This window comes from Hydractinia symbiolongicarpus, chromosome 11, assembly GCF_029227915.1.
Source record: "Hydractinia symbiolongicarpus strain clone_291-10 chromosome 11, HSymV2.1, whole genome shotgun sequence".
In the NCBI taxonomy this organism is placed as follows: Eukaryota; Metazoa; Cnidaria; class Hydrozoa; order Anthoathecata; family Hydractiniidae; genus Hydractinia; species Hydractinia symbiolongicarpus.
In genome coordinates this window covers 21,963,171-21,982,068 of record NC_079885.1, presented here as the reverse complement: position 1 = coordinate 21,982,068, position 18,898 = coordinate 21,963,171, and the positions used below count along the sequence as shown (strand labels likewise).

At 34.4% G+C, this 18,898-nt stretch overlaps 3 protein-coding genes across 3 annotated transcripts; 1 reads left to right on the top strand and 2 right to left on the bottom strand.

Moving 5' to 3' along the window:
• Positions 1-701: 701 nt before the first annotated feature.
• LOC130614234 (uncharacterized) lies at positions 702-3,958 on the bottom strand. Its single transcript, XM_057435656.1, has 4 exons — positions 3,581-3,958; positions 2,383-2,487; positions 1,416-1,685; positions 702-942 (listed from the first exon to the last, which is right to left on the bottom strand). The coding sequence occupies exons 1-4, from the start codon at positions 3,941-3,943 to the stop codon at positions 715-717; spliced, it is 966 nt and encodes a 321-aa protein (XP_057291639.1). The 5' UTR covers positions 3,944-3,958; the 3' UTR covers positions 702-714.
• Positions 3,959-5,661: 1,703 nt separating this feature from the next.
• Positions 5,662-18,853, top strand: LOC130614231 (DENN domain-containing protein 11-like). Its single transcript, XM_057435654.1, has 9 exons — positions 5,662-5,858; positions 13,804-13,903; positions 14,148-14,306; positions 15,206-15,359; positions 16,129-16,267; positions 16,667-16,792; positions 17,301-17,451; positions 17,577-17,633; positions 18,237-18,853. The coding sequence occupies exons 1-9, from the start codon at positions 5,750-5,752 to the stop codon at positions 18,427-18,429; spliced, it is 1,188 nt and encodes a 395-aa protein (XP_057291637.1). The 5' UTR covers positions 5,662-5,749; the 3' UTR covers positions 18,430-18,853.
• On the bottom strand, positions 10,809-12,241 carry LOC130614233 (hydroxyacyl-coenzyme A dehydrogenase, mitochondrial-like). Its single transcript, XM_057435655.1, has one exon. The coding sequence runs from the start codon at positions 11,951-11,953 to the stop codon at positions 10,958-10,960; it is 996 nt and encodes a 331-aa protein (XP_057291638.1). The 5' UTR covers positions 11,954-12,241; the 3' UTR covers positions 10,809-10,957.
• Positions 18,854-18,898: the final 45 nt, after the last annotated feature.

The following is an 18,898-nucleotide window of genomic DNA, read 5'->3' as shown; positions in this document are numbered from 1 at the left end:
TGTTTTACACTTTCTAAGTTCCCCTCTCCGCTGCAGCTATGGTACCATCTTTAGAATGTCTGTTCGAGATGGAAAGCCATAGTTTATGTTATTCTTAACATGGAGAAATTCCTAAGTAACTTTTTATTACACAAATAAGAATATTACGAGACTTTCGAACAACTAACAAGTTTCGTGTGATACAGAATGGCTAGCTGCTCAGGTGGTTGGAATAGACAAAAAATGTATGGAAATAGTTAACTTTTATTTTACTACAGTAAGGCCTCTCTCTCACGTGGTAAGTATGCGCTATAACTGTGATCTTATGATATAAAGGTTCCTTTCGTGTGAATCAAACAAAACAATTTGAATATTCACGTTACCAACCATTGTCCCAGTACCGTTTTATTTTTATTCTCATCCTCATGCCCAAAAAGCCCTGGAATCGAGGTTACCCTTAAGAATGACTCGGAAATGCAGTCATCCGACTTATAGTACCGTGAAGACAAACCTCACTATTTGTACAAACAAGGTAAGAAATCCCCCGGCCTCGTCTCTACCCATTTTTATAGGTCTTCTTTATAGAGGTAAAAAAAACGTAAGAAGGGCTGGGAAGAGGTTGGAAAGTTCGGAAATGGGAAAATCACGCTCCAGGTTACTTTGTTTGATTTTTGTCAGAATATTTAGTCTCGGAAAAAGTAAGCGTTAAATAATTCAAGATAACCACTCATCAATTCATTCTCTCTTCCATGGAACAAGAAATTCTTTACTCTCAGCTAACCTACAACCAACTTTCAAACTTTTTGGTAAAAGCGTTTCAGACGGAGAAGTTGGCCAACGTCGTCGAGTGTATATCGCGTCGTCACCTAACCATCTTGTTGCCATGACAATACGTTTATCAGGGTTGAAGGATTTTTCTGTTCCGTGTATGGTCTTCATATTAAATACAATGCAATCTCCAGGCTAAATTAAAGGTTGGATATGCAATCGTGTATTATTTTTTAATTCTAAAGAAAGGGAAGTGAAAGGGGATTCACATTTTCTTGAATGTCAATTTGTGTTAGAAACACTTCGGATACAACTATTTAATTTAACTTAATGAGATAGTAGTCCCCCACCCCCACGGGTTTGCCCCTTGTGTATCAGATTTTTGCCGGTCATATAAATTTTGGGTGCCACTTTTTCGTGCATCTTTTGTACAAATTAGCGGTCTGGTATCCATTTTGGACAAAGTAGAACTTAACGCGTTCATTTGAGTAGACTAAGCCGATTGAAAACTGTAACACAATGGAAACTGTAAAACACGTAGAAATAATTCTCTTTTCTAGACCTCCTTGAGAAAAGTTGATTTCAAAAAGCGCATAAATAAATAAATAAATAAATAAAAAATTTAACTTCTTTTCTAGACTTTTCGGCAATTGACAGAAATTACATACCTCCAGCTCCCATTGAAGTATTTTATAATCCTGGATATTTTGAATGATTTCTTCAATGTCACACTCTCTGTAGGCAGTGTCTGTGACAGCCTCTTTCTCAAAATTACTTGGGACTCCCTGTGGCGACGAGTTTGGTGATCTCATCTCGTAGTTTTGATTGCTTGCAAAAAGACGAGGGATAAAATACTTTTTCAATTTGTGTGAACCTTGAATGAATTTTAAGCTGGATTCTTTTTGTATTTTTGTTGTAGGCATCCATACTGAACAATTCTAAAGGAAGAAAGAGGACATTTTCTTATAATTAAATCTTTTGATCCCAATTATCCGATATCCCGATTATTATTTTTTACCCTCCTCGGATGACTTTTGTGGGCGTGACAAGTGGGCGTTTAGTATCCTCTTTAATGTGGAAGGGCTTAATGATGACAGAAATATTTTTGCTCTCGCGCAAGTGAAAAAACCTTTAGACGTTAGACATAACATTGACCACAAGCTCGTCCTCAGACCTTTTTCGCAAGGCCAATGATTTAAAAACTTTTTGGTAATGTATATCCGACGAATGCTTTTTTGTAGCCATCCAGAAAATTAGGACGAAAATCTCGATGTGCAAATATTTTTTCTTGTATTACTTGTATGTTTTTACGTTCACAGGAGTGGCTCTAATGGGAGGACGGCGATATTTGGAGGGCGGCACTTAATTAGTTTGCAAAGTATAAATGTAAAAATACATTTACAGGTCGTAATGTTTTGCATAGATAGTTGGACACTAACTATTGGACAAAAGAAAGCGCAACTAAGAAGAACTATCGATTTGTGTGTAAAAACATTTTAGAAGTGAGTAAAAAAAGTTTCATTCAATGTGATGATTTGATTGGGATGTGTTGCCACTGTAGAGTGGAACTGCGGCTTTTTAAGTACAAACTATTTGATTAAATTATACACAATAATCTACTTTGCTTTGACACACCTGGTTTCCATCGATAGGATAATACGCCTGATCATGATGCCACGGTGTTTCTTTGGTAGAAGCAGCTTCTTTATAAAACATGTGTTCATAAAAGAATATGCTTTTCTAAAAAAAAGACTCTGTACTGGCAATTTATCTTGTATACAGCCTATTAACACGTTATGGTTAAACAAGGCATTATAAACTTCGAGATTGACAGTATAAGATTTTGCGAACAAAAAGAAATGTCAACTTCGTCCCCCAGGGCGTTTTGAACCTTTTCTGACAGTAAGACAGCGTCTTAATGAAGAAGATGCCATGGCCATGGAAACATTGTTGTTAACTACGTTCATATGGGGTTTGTGAGACAAAGGAAACAAGGATCGAATTCGTTTCCAGGGCGTTTTACCTTTTACCTCACGTGGGGGAAGTAAGTTTATTTGCATGTTTTATCAGCAACACTCATTGGCTAGAACAGTAGCAACAACTTAGTTTTAGACTGCTTTCTATTACATAGAGGAACTGCCGGACAGAAAATTGCCAAACGTGACTGTAACATAATGTGTATGTGTAATGTGTGCTGGTAAATCGATACCTGGTTCTGTGTTTGTTATTTTTCCACGTATAATGTCTATGTTTTTTTATGTTTTATGTTATAAGAACGTATTTACTTATTATAATAATTATGTAACATCGAGTGAAAACTCAATTTTGTTATCATAAGTTTAAGTTTAAGTATCTTGTCAGTACAGGACATGAGCTTTTACTTTATATAACTCTTATATAGCTCTGTTATCAGGGTCAAGACATTTTTTTATAAGAATATCAAAATTTAACCAGGGTGGTAGTATAAAAGAATAAGCGTCTACCACAAGTGCAATATATAGCATGCTTTTTCAGTTATTAAGCAGTGTAAATATAACGTTTGTTAAATTTGAATTTTTACAAAAACCATTTTGTGTTTCTATTTATAAATTGTTATATGAGCATTAGTACTGAAACAACTAGAATCGTAAGAAATAAAAAACCCGTCGAAGACAGTTATTAAAGCTTGTTGAAAGTTTATTGATTAACTTAATTTATCTTTCTAAACCTTTTTTTGTCGATTAAGATTTTTTAAAAAACTTTCAGTTGGACAGAACAATGTACAGACCTCGATCTACCTTCACGGATATGCACAATTTTAAAATAAAGAGCCGGGGAGAAGAACTATATATACCTTGGATTGCATCAAACGTCCTGCAATTTCAGCAGCTGGGGAACACAGCACATATTCTAAATATTCTGGAATTTTTGTGTAGTTGTAATAATCATTGAAAAATAAGCCTTTTCCATTGTCATCAGTCAGCCAATCATTGTATTTACTTGGAGTTCGTAGATTTTTCTCCAATCCTTTTTCGATTAATTTTAACCACTTTTCATCGAATGCTCCGCGAATGCATATAGCGCCATTGTCATTATACTCTTGGATTTGCGCATCGCCAACCAAAGTGGATACACTCGAAACACTGGAGAACCATTTTTGTTTTGTGTGTTTCGTTTGTAAAAATACGTCATGTACCAATCTTCGCAGGCTCATCATTTTTTCACAAAGTGAACGTATAAAAACATTCTTTGTGTACGCTTGTTGACTTAGCAGGCTTTTGACAATCGGCGTATTTGCTTTCTCCTTGAGACAAAACAGCGACAACTTTGTACCCAGTCCAAATTAAACTAAGTTAGAACGTGTCCACCATATCTTCGACTACTATCTCGTGGCAAAGAGTCTGTGCTCTACTGCAAGAAAAAATCCAGATAAATTTTTGTTTTAACGTTATCAATTTTATTGCCCTGCCTCTAGATATTTGAGAAAACAAGATCGTAAAAGGAACTGGAATTTTGATTTTGTTTTTTTTCTTAGTATATTCTTCTAGGGTAGTTTCAACTGCTACAGTACATTGCATGGTATATTGTACAATTAATTTTATGAACTGATATATCAACACCAGGACTTTTTTTATCTTTTTGCTATCAGAAGGCCGCGAGAAATAAATTTCGCCTTGCCGTCCTTGTATAAAAACGAGATAAAAAAGAGACAAACAGCCCTGGGATCAAGCTTGCTGGTATCCAATATGTGTGCATTAATGTATAAGAACAATATAAACAGTTCATGCTTTATTTTGGTCATGCTTAAATACACAGAAAACAAAAGAGGTGCTCGATAGATTATTAAAAAAACTAATCAGTGGTTTCATCTGTGCAAAATATTGTACACCACGTTGGAAAATAGTGTCTGGAAAATATAAGATCGTTGAAGTGATACGTGCAGTGGTCTCTCCCTCTCTCGAAAGGGCAAGGAATCGAAAAATCTGTTTAAGATAAAAAGGTTTGAGACAAAAAAGGTATTCAAATCAACCCCATATGAAGCAAAACCGTTTTGGTTGTGGGGGTGGGTGGAAGGGGAAAGTATTAATTATTGTACTCCGAAGGGAGGGGAGAGATTTTGCAAATCTTGTACATCATGTAAAAATTAGTTAGATTAGTTAATAGAAAAACATTAATAACTCTACTAAATAATAAAGTCAAAATGTCTTTATAGTTATAGAAAAAGAGATAGTTTTGAAAGTGCGGCGACATCAAAGCGTATACCTTCAAATGTATGTTAAAACAAGAGGAGGTCACGAAACACTAGTCTGAAAAACATTTTGAAAGCAGTGAAATAAATGCTGTAAATTGTTTTTTTAGAGGATAACTTTGATTTTTGAAAATTTTTTACAAAGATGAAAACAGTTAGATAAGGGTTTCTTGACTACACTGTCTTTTAACCTTTTTTGGTATCAATTCATTTTTTGCAGTATGTGGAAAATAACTCCAACTCAAACATATCCCTTTTGTTTTTTAGATCGATTCAAAAAGATCCTCCTTTGAATCATTTTTAGACTTATCGCCGTCCCAGGGTCAAAAAAACAAGATGCCCTGGGGGGACGAGGTTGAAGAATGTGATAAGAGCTCACTTATCGAATAGCTTCAAAAATGCTAGATCAAATAGCTTTAAAAATGCTATTATCTCCATTCTAATCTGCTAAGTAAAGTTTTAGAACTACTTGAATAACGTCCGTTTTGTCATTTTGAATATTTTTTAAGACAGCCCAACTATTTGATGTCCAAATCAATTTGTCGACCCTGGTTCAAGGATCATTTTGTTTAACACTATGAAATGGGATGTTCTTCTTGCAACATCTTGGGAACTAAGTTGTGATCCAGTGGCCTATTTTTGCCTAGTAAGCATAAACATACGTCAGCTTCGTGAATTTTTTACTGGAATGCATAATGGTTAACCGAATAATAAACAAACCAACACGATGTCAGTTCTTGTTTGGCTTAGTGGCAAATTCTGAACCTTAGTTAAATGAATAACCCTAATTTCCAAGAGAGGGCTGAAGGAGAAAGAGTGGTACCTATTGCGAATTCAGATTTTATCGTTGCAATATTTGTTGTAGCATTTGACACAAAGAGAGGTAGCTAGCTATATATTTTTCTTTTCGAAAAAAGAGAAGTGAGAGTCATAATAGTGATAATAGTGATACAGGACCATCAACAAAATATGTTAGTCCCCCTTACGAACGATGGCCTCTATGGCTCACTTCTCTTCTTTGTCGAAACACTTCTGTTTTTTAGTCAGAACCTTTCAACAAAGTGCGGAACTCTTTTATTTGCTGGTTGCATTGTGTTTTCATCGAAAGAATAACTTAAAACTTAACTTTGTTGATAGAACAAATAGTTTATAAAATAGCATGCTTTCAGCCAAGTTATTGTTTAATTTACCTGCAAATAACCATATTAAATTGTATAGCTATATGCAATTAAATAAGTGGTGGAAACATTTATTCAATGTTGTTTCTAGCAGTGCAAAAACACATGCTCCCTTTATCAATATTTTATTAGTTTAAAAAATTGGATTCACACATGGCACAAAAAAATGCAAATTTCAGTCATCATCATTCTCATCATTCTCGGCTTAACGTCCGTTTTCTAGCTAGCATGGGTTGGACGGGGTATATTAATGACTCTCTTCCAATCTGATCTAGACTGTGTTAGTATGTTCTTATAACGTCCTGCCAAGTCTTTCTCGGTCTGCCTCTTGAGTTACTACTAACCCCTTTCCTGCAAACTCCACAAGGCCACTTTCCAACTACGAGGCCACCCTTGGCTGCAATGCTACTAATCATGACTTTAGACTTTGCTGTGTTCACGCTCAGGCCTTTCTCTTCTAGTCCTTTCTTCCAATTCTCAAACTGTTTAACTAATTCTTCCATCGACTGTGCTATGAGAACCAAATCATCTGCGCACAATAACTCCCATGCACAACCTGTTCTGAACTCCATCAACAGTGCTTCTAAAACTAGAACAAACAACAAAGGACTAAGTACAGAATCCTGATGTACACCAAAATTTACACTAAATTCATCACTAAGTGAATCGTTAATCCTGACACGACTTCTAGCATTGCTGTACATAGACTGTACTATCAAAGCTAGCCACTCATCCACACCTAATTTTCTCAAAGCCCATCAAATAACTTTACGTGGCACTCTATCAAAAGCTTTCTCTAAATCTACAAAGGCAAAATAGAGATTCTTTCTCTTTCCTAAATACTTTTTCTAAAGCTGTCTGAGTAAAAATATTGCATCTGTAGTGCCACACCCTGGAACAAAACCAAATTTCATCTTATCTATTTATGTAGTTCTAAGAACAGAAAAATACAGTGGCATTGCAGTATTCCTAGGGAGTTTTTTAGTTTTTTTGCATACTCCACTATATTACATACTGAAAGTTAGTTCAATAAGCTATAGCAGTTGAACGAGTTAATATCTTGAAAAGTTGAGTTGACTTTTCTTTGACTTTTTTTTGGTTTTCGGTTTAATGTATTCCTTTAAATTTTTCAATAGTTTGCTTGGATTCTGGCAGTTATTTTGTCATTTATTGTGTCTATTGATAAATAGCTAAGATTGAGCCGAATTGTATTGGCATTATTTTATTCATGCCTCATACTCACTGCAAAAACACAGGCTTTCCTTTTCAAAAATAAGTGAAAATTTTGCCTCAAAAAAAGCCTGTATCAATTTTAGAAAATAAAATAAAACATGCTTTTAGTTGTAAAGCACCAGTCTGTGAAAGTTGTAAAGTTTAGTTGTTTGTGAAACCCTACAGAAAACCACAAATTTATTTGAAAAGTCTTAACCTACCCTTCTATATGTGGGATTTTTGACAAGTGATTTTGTTGGACCTCATGTTAGCTCTTATCATTATAAGTCACAAAAAATTGCTTATAGGTTAATTTACACAAAACTAATTTGACTTTTAGGAAAATTCCAGGCAGGGGGGCTAGCATATTTTTATTTTTGTGATGGTCTGGAAAGGGCCTTCCAAAGAACAAAAGACATCTTGACAGCTTTTTTCTACAATAACTTACCTTAGTAATAAGACCATCTATGTTTAAAATTTCGTTTAACATCAAGTTAAGTGACATTTTCTGTCATCATTAATTTTAAACCTGTTAAGAAATGTGCATTCAAACTTTATCAATGCATAGACATTTAAAGGTGAATTCCTTCCAATCCTCTTAATTTAAACCGACTGATAGCCTTGTGGTAGAGCGTTCGCTTTCAGTGCGGGAGGTCTTGGGTTCAAACCCCGGTCGAGTCATGCCAGAGACTATAAAAGTGTGAATCTATCCTTTCTGCTTAGCGCTCAGCATGAGAATAGGATTGATATCTTAGGCGGTTGTCTAGTTGAGCGATTGCTGTGCTTGCACGACTTTCGTAGCTCAAATGGGAGCTTTAAATGCGCTAGGACTTCCTTCGCAGGACCCTCGTTGATAGCAGTACCAATAGGAACTGAAGAGGCTATCCTGGGTAAATAAAAATAAAAAAAAAATAATAGTGATAATTATTGCTGACGACCCATAACTTAAGATCTGTTTGTCGGTTTGCAATCAAATTTTGTGAGTAAACATATTGCAAACTGCATGAACCTATTAAACAGATATTTTCTAACTGCTTCAAAACAAAACTGTTTGTGTGGATTTATTTTTTGACTTTAATGATATAAATAGAACACAGTGGATTTTAAAACTATAGCTAACAAAGTTTCGGATTTGTATATGTTGTGTTTTAACTGCATTTAACCACAGAATTTTTTTCACAATAATAAAGGAATGAGAAAAGTTCCCATTTGCGTGATGTAAACATAAGTACGCATGCTCGCCAGTTGTTTGTTCTATTCCATAGAAATTGATAAGGTGGTAAACAACCCTATCTCCTAATAATGGGCGATATTATTCTGCTGTTAAAATTTGCTTTCAATTGATATATGTGTATAACATTTTTGTTCACCAAAGATTTATTTGTCTCATGGACTAGTAATGTTAAAGTGTACTATGTTTTACTAAGGCTAAATTATCAATAATAAAAAAAGAAAAAAAAGACAAAGACAAATCAGAGTCATTCAAAAAAAAAATTTATCATCAAAAACAAAACAAACAAGTGACAAGACTAATACATCTGTGCTAAAACCGTAGAAAAATAAGCTGGAGAGGGTTGTTTCATCGAGTTGTTTGTCTTTTTTTTAACTAAATACCTTAGGAATTAATTTTCGGGAAGTTGGCAAATCCTATTGTTTCGCGAGAATATGCGAACGTCGCGAAGAAAGAATAATAAATAAATTTGATAAAATTTACATAGATACGTATCTGTTGTTTGAAGAGATGAATTAGTATAATTGGTTTTTCAAAGATGAAAAAAGATCAAATTTTGTGGTAATGAATTTTCGCGAATTTATAAGTAATTTTAGTGGAAACTAATTTTTGCAAAAATGACCAAAAAGATCAGGATTTGTTATCTTTGCAAAAATTAATTCCCGCGAAAATTATCACCCTTAGGTAGTATAAATAATATACAGAAACATGAGTATTATTGTTTAGAAGTGTAAAAACAATATTTGTCATGTTGTAGGCTGGAACGCTTTAATGCAAAGCATTGCAGTGAACGCAAGGTTTAGTAATGGCAGGCTACGCCAACAATTGTTGGCGCGAAAATGTTTTTCGTGCATTTAATTGTAAAATTTGATTTGCGCGAAATTGGAGAAAACGAATATCGAAAATTTTTTTCACACAAAATGAATCAATCTTATTACTTTAAGGGCAGAAATTTCGCGAAGTAAATTTTCGCGAATTCCATTTCTAGAAGTGATTTTACAGAAAAAACTTTTGGGAACAAATCTTTCGCGAATGACAATAAATTTCAATGAAAAAAAAATTGATTTTAAATCGATTATCTTTGGAGCCATTTTTAGAGTTAGTTTTAAAGCCATTTTTGGGGCTGATTATTTTATTCGTTGTGATTCTATTATTTTTACCTTTGCCCTTGGAGCCCTCGTTAGTTTAAAGTTTTCGGTTTTTAAAACTTAAATAAAACTTAAAAAGTTGATTTTTCGCGAAAATAATTTTCGTGAATTTCAGGTTAAATTTCTTAACAGGTAGAAATTTTCGCGAAAAGGGGCTAAAATCGCGAAAATTTTCTTCCCCTAAAGTACCTTAAGGTGTGCGCGGAAATTAAATGCACGCTAAATCTAGGTAAGCGAAATTTTAACGTGCGCAAAATTTTATGAATTAGGGTACGTTCAAGCTTTGTCAATATCTCCAAAGTGGCACCGTCATAGCTCTTGAGAACAGCAACCATCCACGTAGGTGAGGCAAGGTGTCAAATTTCAAAGGTTGGTGCCGCAGGTTATTTAGGATATTTCTATACTAAGTTGATGCATTTGAAGTTGTCAATGTTTCTTGAAATAAAGAGGATAACTGTGCTAACATGAAACATCCCTTTCTTTTTCTTAGCCACCATTTGCAAATCAATTTTTTGAAAACTAATTTTTCTGATCAATTAGCTTTTTTTAAAAATCATTACTGGGTAAATACTTGATACTTAGCTACAGATAAGTTTTCTTTTGGCAAATCAACTAATTTGAGAGTGTAGCATAATTTTTTGTGTGGGAATTTATTTAATTGGCAAACAATCGAGTTGACAGCTCATTTGCTCATTTAGGGGTAACTTTGTACACAACCCAATCCAGTGAAAATAAAAATATTCATCAAAAAATAATATTTGTAAACACTATTGAATTGCAAAAAATTAAATAGTTGAAGAGAATACAGTTTAATTTTTATGTATTTTACTTTAGAAATATTGTTACTTTGTGTTACAAAAAAAAAAAAAAAATTTCTCATGAGAGTCAGTCGTAAATATAATTTTGCATAAAAAACATTGAATTTGCATAAAAATAATCCCCAAAATTTTTGACTGCAAACTTTGGAACACCACTTACCCATCACCTGCACCCCCAGACCTTTGACACACACCCACCTTAACAAGGTTTTATTATTAAAAAAGAAAACACATTGAAGGAATAAATAGGAGTAAGGCACAATACAAGGCTTATTTTACATTTGTTATGAATATACTTTTTATATATACATATTAGACTTCCTATCAAATAAGTATGGAATAAACAGAAAAAAATACTTTGATACAGATTATAATTTCGCACAGAAATAAATACTTTAATACATTGTATGTTTGTACTTGTAGAAACCAATTCCAGTTTTTCGTCCCAGCTTCTGTTCAAGTACTAAGTTATTTAATATCTCACTTGGGAAAAATAAGGGATTTTCCGGCTCTTTGCTGTGCCAACCATCAACAATAGATTTCACTATATCAAGGCCAATGATATCAATGATTTCAAATGGTCCCATTGGGTATCCTGCTCCTAATCTCATTGCAGTATCTATGTCTTTAACAGAGGCATGTCCACGTTCTAAAAAACGCAAACTTTCCATTAAATATGGTACCATTAGCCTATTCACGATAAAGCCTAGATTGTCGTAACTAATCACTGGTGTCTTTCCAAGATCTTTGGAGAAAGCAGTAAGCTTGTCCATGGTCGCATTGGAAGTTTTTGATGCTTTCACAACTTCTGTTAATTTCATTTTCCAAACTGGGTTAAAAAAGTGAAGACCTGCGAATCGTTCAGGATAAGAAATATATTTTCCAATTTCGTCAATACTTAGTGACGATGTGTTGGAAGCGAAAATTACATCTTTGTTGGCAGTAATTTCATCAATTTTTTTAAATATTTCCTGCTTGATGGGAAGATTTTCTAAGACAGCCTCCACAACTAAATCAGTGTTTTGCAATCCATTTTCTAAATGCTGAGTGGTTTTAATATTATTTAAAACATCGTCTATAAATTTTCTGCCCCCTTTTGGTTCATCAGGAAACTTTTTCTTAGCTATAATGTTCAAAGATTTTATAATTGATACCATGCAAGACTGTGTGTATTCATCAGTATCAACTACAACAACTTTAAATCCACTTTGTGCACTGACTTGGGCTATGCCAGAGCCCATTATACCTCCACCTACTACAGTAATATTTTTTATGCTGCCATTTTGAATTTGGAGTTCGTTTCTTGCACATGTTGTTGTAGACAGTGTTTTTGATAAAATTGGTGTTATCTTCGCATTTTTCAATAATCTTTTTCTGCACAGCGACCACATATTCACCTCTCGTTAAATGAAATATATCTATTTTCAAGCTTCACTCAAAATTCTGTTGTCTTAACTGTTAACTCTTTTCACTTCTTCCCTTGTCACAGAATAGATCTTTGCTCAGCTGCCTCGATTGTTCAAGATTATTTTTAAGAAAGAACTAACCATCAACCTACATGTTTTTCTGCATAAAAATTAGGCACAGCAAGTCAACACACATTCTGCATAAAAATCATGTGTTGGTAGGTAGACAACATTTTATTTTTGTCTTGTATTTGATCGACGTCGTTAATTCTTTTGTCTATTTGTGTCGGGATCACCCTCCCCCGTCGATACTGAATTGAATTATTGAACGCACGTGATAAGAATGCGTAGAAATTGTGACACGACAATGAAAAACGTGACCTGATGCACGTTTTGCAGGTTTATTAATTAAATCAACGAAGAAGGGTGACAAATTGCCAAAGAGGCGTCCCAAGGGCCGTGTTTTTTTTTAAAAAAAACTGTTTTAATTTCATGTAATATATCACAGCGCAGCAGATCTTGGTAGAACAGGCAGCAAAGTTCTAAATTTCTTTTTTTTTCTTGCATCGGATAAGATCGGAAAAAAACTTATACTGCGCATGCGTGAATACATTTTAAACACGTTATTTTTCCCTTCCGTTCCGAATTTAACTTTTTTTAAGAATCCAAAAAAATTAAAAAATAAAAGTCTAAGTAACAAAACTAGATATTATTTATTTAAAATCGCGTCGTTAAAAAAGATTGTTTATTAACTTGATAGAACAGTGGGGAAAGTAGCTATCAACAGTTTCTTTCGGTTCGGTTAATATACACAGTACACTCGCATCTGGGACACTCAAGGGAACCGTAAAAATTCGTCTAGCTTAGTTTTCCAATAGAGAAACTTTCCAATAGAGAATATAAAGGTTAATATATTTAACAACCACGTGACCACGTGTCTTTATTGGAAAAGTATAAAAACTACGACCGTTGCATAAAACCAAATCAAATAACAACATAAAATATCTGTGTAAGGACGAGTGAAAAGGTCTCAACCTCGATCCCAGGAATTGTTGTCTTTTTTTGCATATCGGACGGCCAGCAATAAGCGTAGCGCTTATGAGAGAGACAAAAAGCCCTGGGAACAAGTTGAAAAGATCCGTCATTTTCTTCTGTTTTGCACAACAACGATATTGTTGGAAGTGGCTTTTTCTTTTTAATCGCCCTGATCCATAGGATGTAAGTCTGATGTAGTGTTACGAGAAAGAAAAAACAGGTCAATTGAGTAAAGTCCTCCAATTTTTCGATTCCCTGTACAGTTATCAATGATATGTGCAACTTTCTGGTTCTCTTTTTTTCAAAGCGGCTGTCGAGTTCTCTGACCCATTCTTCAAAAACCGTCGAGATCATCAAGTTTTTCTTTTGACCATGGTGAGGAAAAGGTAACTTGGCGACATTCTTGAATCCTCAAAGCTTTTGTGATTTTGCAATGATTGTTTATCCCCACCCGATATTTTTGTATCTCCTTCCAACATTTCTTCCCGCGCCATTTTTCTTTTTTATTAGCATACTTTCTTTGTTACCGCGACCCTCTATCTCTCCTTATTTTTACCTACCGGGCGTAAAAAGGAGCGGAGGAAACATATACACACTTTTTCTTTTCTAAAGAATATGCTTTATATGGATACCAGCCTGACAATTTAGGTTAAAAACAATAGATCTATTATTTAGAAAAATAAGAATAATCACCCGTCTGATTAGAATTTTGGTATTATGAAAATTTAAAAACTAACGCTTGAAGAGCTAATAAAATGAAAATATGAAGCCTGGTAACTAGGTTTACTTTCTTGTTTCAGGTAACGAAGTGGAATGGCAGATACCTGATGACGTGGACATAGCTGGTGTCGAATTTAAAGCACTTGTCAGTGGGTCACATACGATAAGTGAAGATTTTGTGTAAGTTTGTATGAACTTCGTACCCAGTCCTTGTTTATAACCAGGCAAGCTTTCATGCAGATTTGTATAAACTTCGTACGCAGTCTTTAGTTACGACCGGGAAGTTTTTATATAAGTTTGAACGAACTTATTACCCAGCCCTTATTACAGTCAGAGAAGATTTTATGATAGCTTGTATAAACTTTGTACTTAGTCCTTGTTTACGAATAGTGAAGGTTTCGTACACGCGTAATTTCTCGTACAGATACTTTCGACATCAGCAGTATTACGGCTTAAGCTGCTTTGCTTTGAAATCAGTCGACAATGAAGAAGAAAGAGGCGCGCGCATGAAGTCAGTTGGCATTATATGCACTAAGTACACATCACTACATGAGCATCAAGAGTTTTTAGAAAAACAAGTCAGGTAAGTAGTCAATTTCCGGATTAATTCGGATACAAGTAAAACTTTATTTTAAAACGTGACTATATTTTTCAAAAACGAAATCTAAAATTAACATGTGCGAAAATATAAATACATAATAAGAGCAGCTAGAGGACTGGGGAAGATATAAACAAATATGGTAACCACAAGTAGCTCAACTGAATAGTTTTTGACATGCTACTCGCACAACGCGAGAATTCCTACACGAATAAGCTATTACAAGCTCTACGCATCATCCGGATAAGCTATCTGCGTGCTTCGTTGGCGTATTACAATTTTGAAGATCAGTTCTTCATCTGTTCTTCACTTCTAAGGGTTAGAGATTTCTTTCGATTGACAGCTGGTTGCTTAGCACCTATTCTTTTACCAAAACAGTTCTGACGTCGTGGAACCTACCCTGACTTCAATTCGTTTTATTGTTTTAATTGTGGCAATAGTGAAGTCAATACACAAAATGTTCTTCCAGCACAACACGCTATGGTACTGTTTAAATACTGCTGCGTGTTGCTTCTGAGAAGACTCCGCAACAATCTAGCTAAGAAGGGAAGGTTCCTACATGGGGTGGTTTTCATGAAATAGGTTTGCGACCTAAAGTTGCTTTATTTTGTGGTAAATATTTAGGCATAGATACGTAGCAACTGGGTTGCTTTTATAAATAAAAAACTGTTGTGAATTTGCAACGTCGTCCCCAGGGCTTGTTAAGCTAAGGCCGTCCAAATATAAAAAGCCTAACAAGCCCTGGGGACGAGGTTTGTGAATTTGGTACACCCGCCATTTATGATTGTACTTCCATTCAGACGGGCCAAAATATGCTTCACATCTACAATCACATGCCCTGCTTTGCTCCATCCGAAATTTCAAGTTATTGTTCAAATTTTTAGTCATCATTTGGAACAACCACGTAGCTATGAAGATTTAACAAAGTATTACGTTAAATATCGAAATTGTCCACACCAAAATAACACGTTTCTGGTCACACCAAGAAATCACACTGCGGAAGGTTTCCTGGGCATCGAAGAGCTGACTGTTATGAAGGTAAATGTGGCCACGGACATTTTGTAGCTAATAATAGTATTGTATCTGGTTTGTGTTGCTAAAGTTAAAGGACTTCCATATAGGGAGTGTATTATTGCTGGTGACAATATCTTAAACTTTTATCCGCACCATGCTAAAAAATTAGTCGTTAGCATGTGGAAAACTCCACGAGAATTCGCTCATCGCTACTCACAGCTACCATTTTGACTCACGCACAGACGTATGACGAGCCTTATTGTAGTGTTCTTTAAGGAGAAAATTTTTCTTTGTTTCTTGTTTAAATTTGCTTGCATGCACAAGTTTATATACAAAAAATCGGACCATATAAGAACAAATAGAGCATAAGACTTTCGGTCCAAGTTAAAACGAGTTGTAAATGTGAGTTTTTTAAATGAATTCGAAACAATAATAACTTTTATGTTTGCCCGTGTTGTCATTTCCGAGATTCTAAGAATTTTTTTTAGATTTTAAAACAGTTAGGAATGACCCTACATTTTCTGTTTAGGACCTTAAAGAAACTAATTTTTTACGGGATGATCCCCCCCCTCAATTTTACACTTCTTTATTTCCCTAAATTTAATTTCCCGGAATATTTTGGGGCACGTAATTTGCAAACAGAGTTCCGGCCAGAATTCTGAAAGTTTTTCATTTATACTGCTATATAATTCGCGAAATGCGCATTTAAATTCGCGAAAATAGATTCCTAGACACATCAGCTCTCTTAATTTTGGTAAGTCTAGTGTCTTCACATCATTTTCTTCTTTTCCAGATCAGTCATCCAATTGGTTGCTTTTCTCAATTTTTGAATTACTTCGGTGTAAATATTTTCGTCTTGTGGAAATTCGTGCTGCTCCAAAAAAGAATCTTGTATTTTGCGCCACCACCAGTTGGTGTTCAGTGCTACAGAGGTATGTCATTTTGCAAACTCGATTTTTTGTCACCACAGCTGAAAGTACAAAGACTGTTCCACACTTGCCTTCGACGCATAACTTTCGCTAACGTTACTTTTGCTTTATCAATATTAAATTTCGGGATATAAATTTTTGCGCATCAAATTTTTGACATTTTTTTTAATTTTAGTTTTAGATATCTTTTTAATGATTATTTTCAGGAAACTTTCTTTGTTTATATCTTGACACCTTTAAAATGACATTTCGCGGATGCTAAACTTCACAAATCTAACCAAACAGCTAATTTCGCGAATTTAATCAAATTTATTATGAAAACTTGTTACGACAATACGACAAATTAAAAGCAATATCGATTAGTTATATCTTAATATGTTATCCAGTCTTTTTATATTTTAGTATACTGTACCGGCCTTCTTGGAAGTAACGGCTTGGGTTTACTACGATCCCTGTGTCCCAATCTTTTATTTTGCGTTGGGGTGTCCAGTTGCAGTTCACTTAGTAGCATGGATTCTTTTGTAGCATGTAAGTATAAAGCTGAAATTACACCGGGCGACAAAACAAAGAATCTGGCTTGCTGATAGAAAGCTAGCTGTGAAGATTGAACAACAAGGAATTGTTACCTTGTTTACACCTAGCTTTTGTATAAAGTGTGAACTGGACAGATGAAAAGTTATTTTTCTTTCCGATTTAAGATTTATAGATTGTTCGATAAATAAACACAACAAACTTTAGATGTACTGTCTCGCTAAAGAGTAAATTTAAAGAAAAAAGATCACGAATTCTCGATTTTGAATATATTATGGTAATTCTCATTTGCTTAACTTCACCCTGGAAATCCCTCTTGCTTACGTGCAGCTGACCTCCGGTAACACGCCCACTTTTATAACCTGGCATTCTCGACCCTAGGTTTTAATCTCACATTGCTCTGGGCATGAAAATTATAAACTAGAAAAATTTCTATTTGCTCTTAAACCTTTTCGTAAAATTATTTTTAATGATCTCATTTTAACTTTTTATTTGTGTGATTTAGGTACCACGGAAAGCATATTAGCCACCAAACCGGAAACATACGATTTATATTTAAACAAACAAACCCTTCAATGTCCGAACGAATACCTTCGAACTATTACGCACATTAATTCTGCTGACTCAGCAAGATTTACGAGACTTCGAAAATATAGGTGATATTTTAGCGATATTTTAGTTATTCAACGTAACTTCTCCTTCGCGGGTGATTTAAGCTGTCTTTTGTAACGGATCGCCCAAAGGTAATATAGATTTTTTTGTGAAATTATTTTATTCATAGCAACGAACAGCTTATATCTGGTGGAGAGGTTGTGGAGGATGAAAAAATGTACACAAGGTATGATATTTTAGAACGATGTGCCCTGTGGGCTGTTTACATGAGGTGAGATCCAAGCGAACTTTTTCCATGAAAAAGGGGGAAAGCATCATCCCGGCAAGCGTCCCGGTAATTGTCCGCCCACCCTGTCATTTTAACAGCTTTTCAAATAAAGATGAATTCTGTTATTAAAAACTTTTTTTATTGAAAACCTTAATTTTATTGACAGTGTTGTTAATGACTTACCTCCAACGTTAAAACACTAGCTGCTTTACGCGGGAAATACTATTCAAGATGGCAGACTCACTGTGTTTAGTTTGCATAAAATTAACGTGTTTGGCTTATTCTTCCTTATAATTTTAAATCAGGCGAAAAGAAATAGATTCTGTTACATATATACTAGTGTTGTAAATGTTTCTTAAATGTCTTTCTTACGTATTCTAGAAATTTTTTTTTTCAAAAAAAAGAACATTCTTTTTGGAGGTTTTTAACGAACATTTACGATAATCTTTGATTGTAAAAACAAGTAGTTAATGCTGGATGTGCCACAGCGATTACACCTTGTGTGTGGATATTTCTGGTCTCGATAAGTAACATGTCTTTGTTGTATTTTTTCTTTATTAGATTTTTTATCGAGCAAAATAACAGGCTGTTTAAAATTTTATACGAGATCTCAAGCCGCGAAGATCGAACATTAACCGTTGATCACGTGCATGAAATGGGTCTGGACCCGAGTGGCGATAGAGTGTTTCTTACAGAATTAGCGGATTTATATAACATTAGAGTTAATTTTCCTGACTTATCCTGTTGCCAGTAAAAGCAGATTGTTAAATTTATCTTCGTAAAAATATACTAACTTCGATCCCAGCCCCTTTTCCATTATTTTGAATGAAATGCGTCAAATTAACATTGAAAGAGCTGGGATCGAGGGAACCTCTCTTTCGAGGCTAAAGGTACAGTAAATAATATGATATCTTTATGAAAAAGCATTTTTTGGATATAATTTGGTGTACATATATTTTTTAATATTGACTTTTATTTATTAAAATGACATTACTTTTATTAGCTGAACTAAAATGGTCTATTTTCTTGAAGGAAAAATTGAAAACAACCCATTTAACTACAGTGCATTTAATTAGGCGGTCGTGGCTAGTGAATTTTTTCGTAGACTTTATAGCGCATTATATTATACACAGAAATTTAGATGTTAGAATTTTTTCTCTTGGATATTTTATTTAGATTTTAAATTTTAATCAAATTTCGTTTTTTGTTCAACTTTTCAGTGG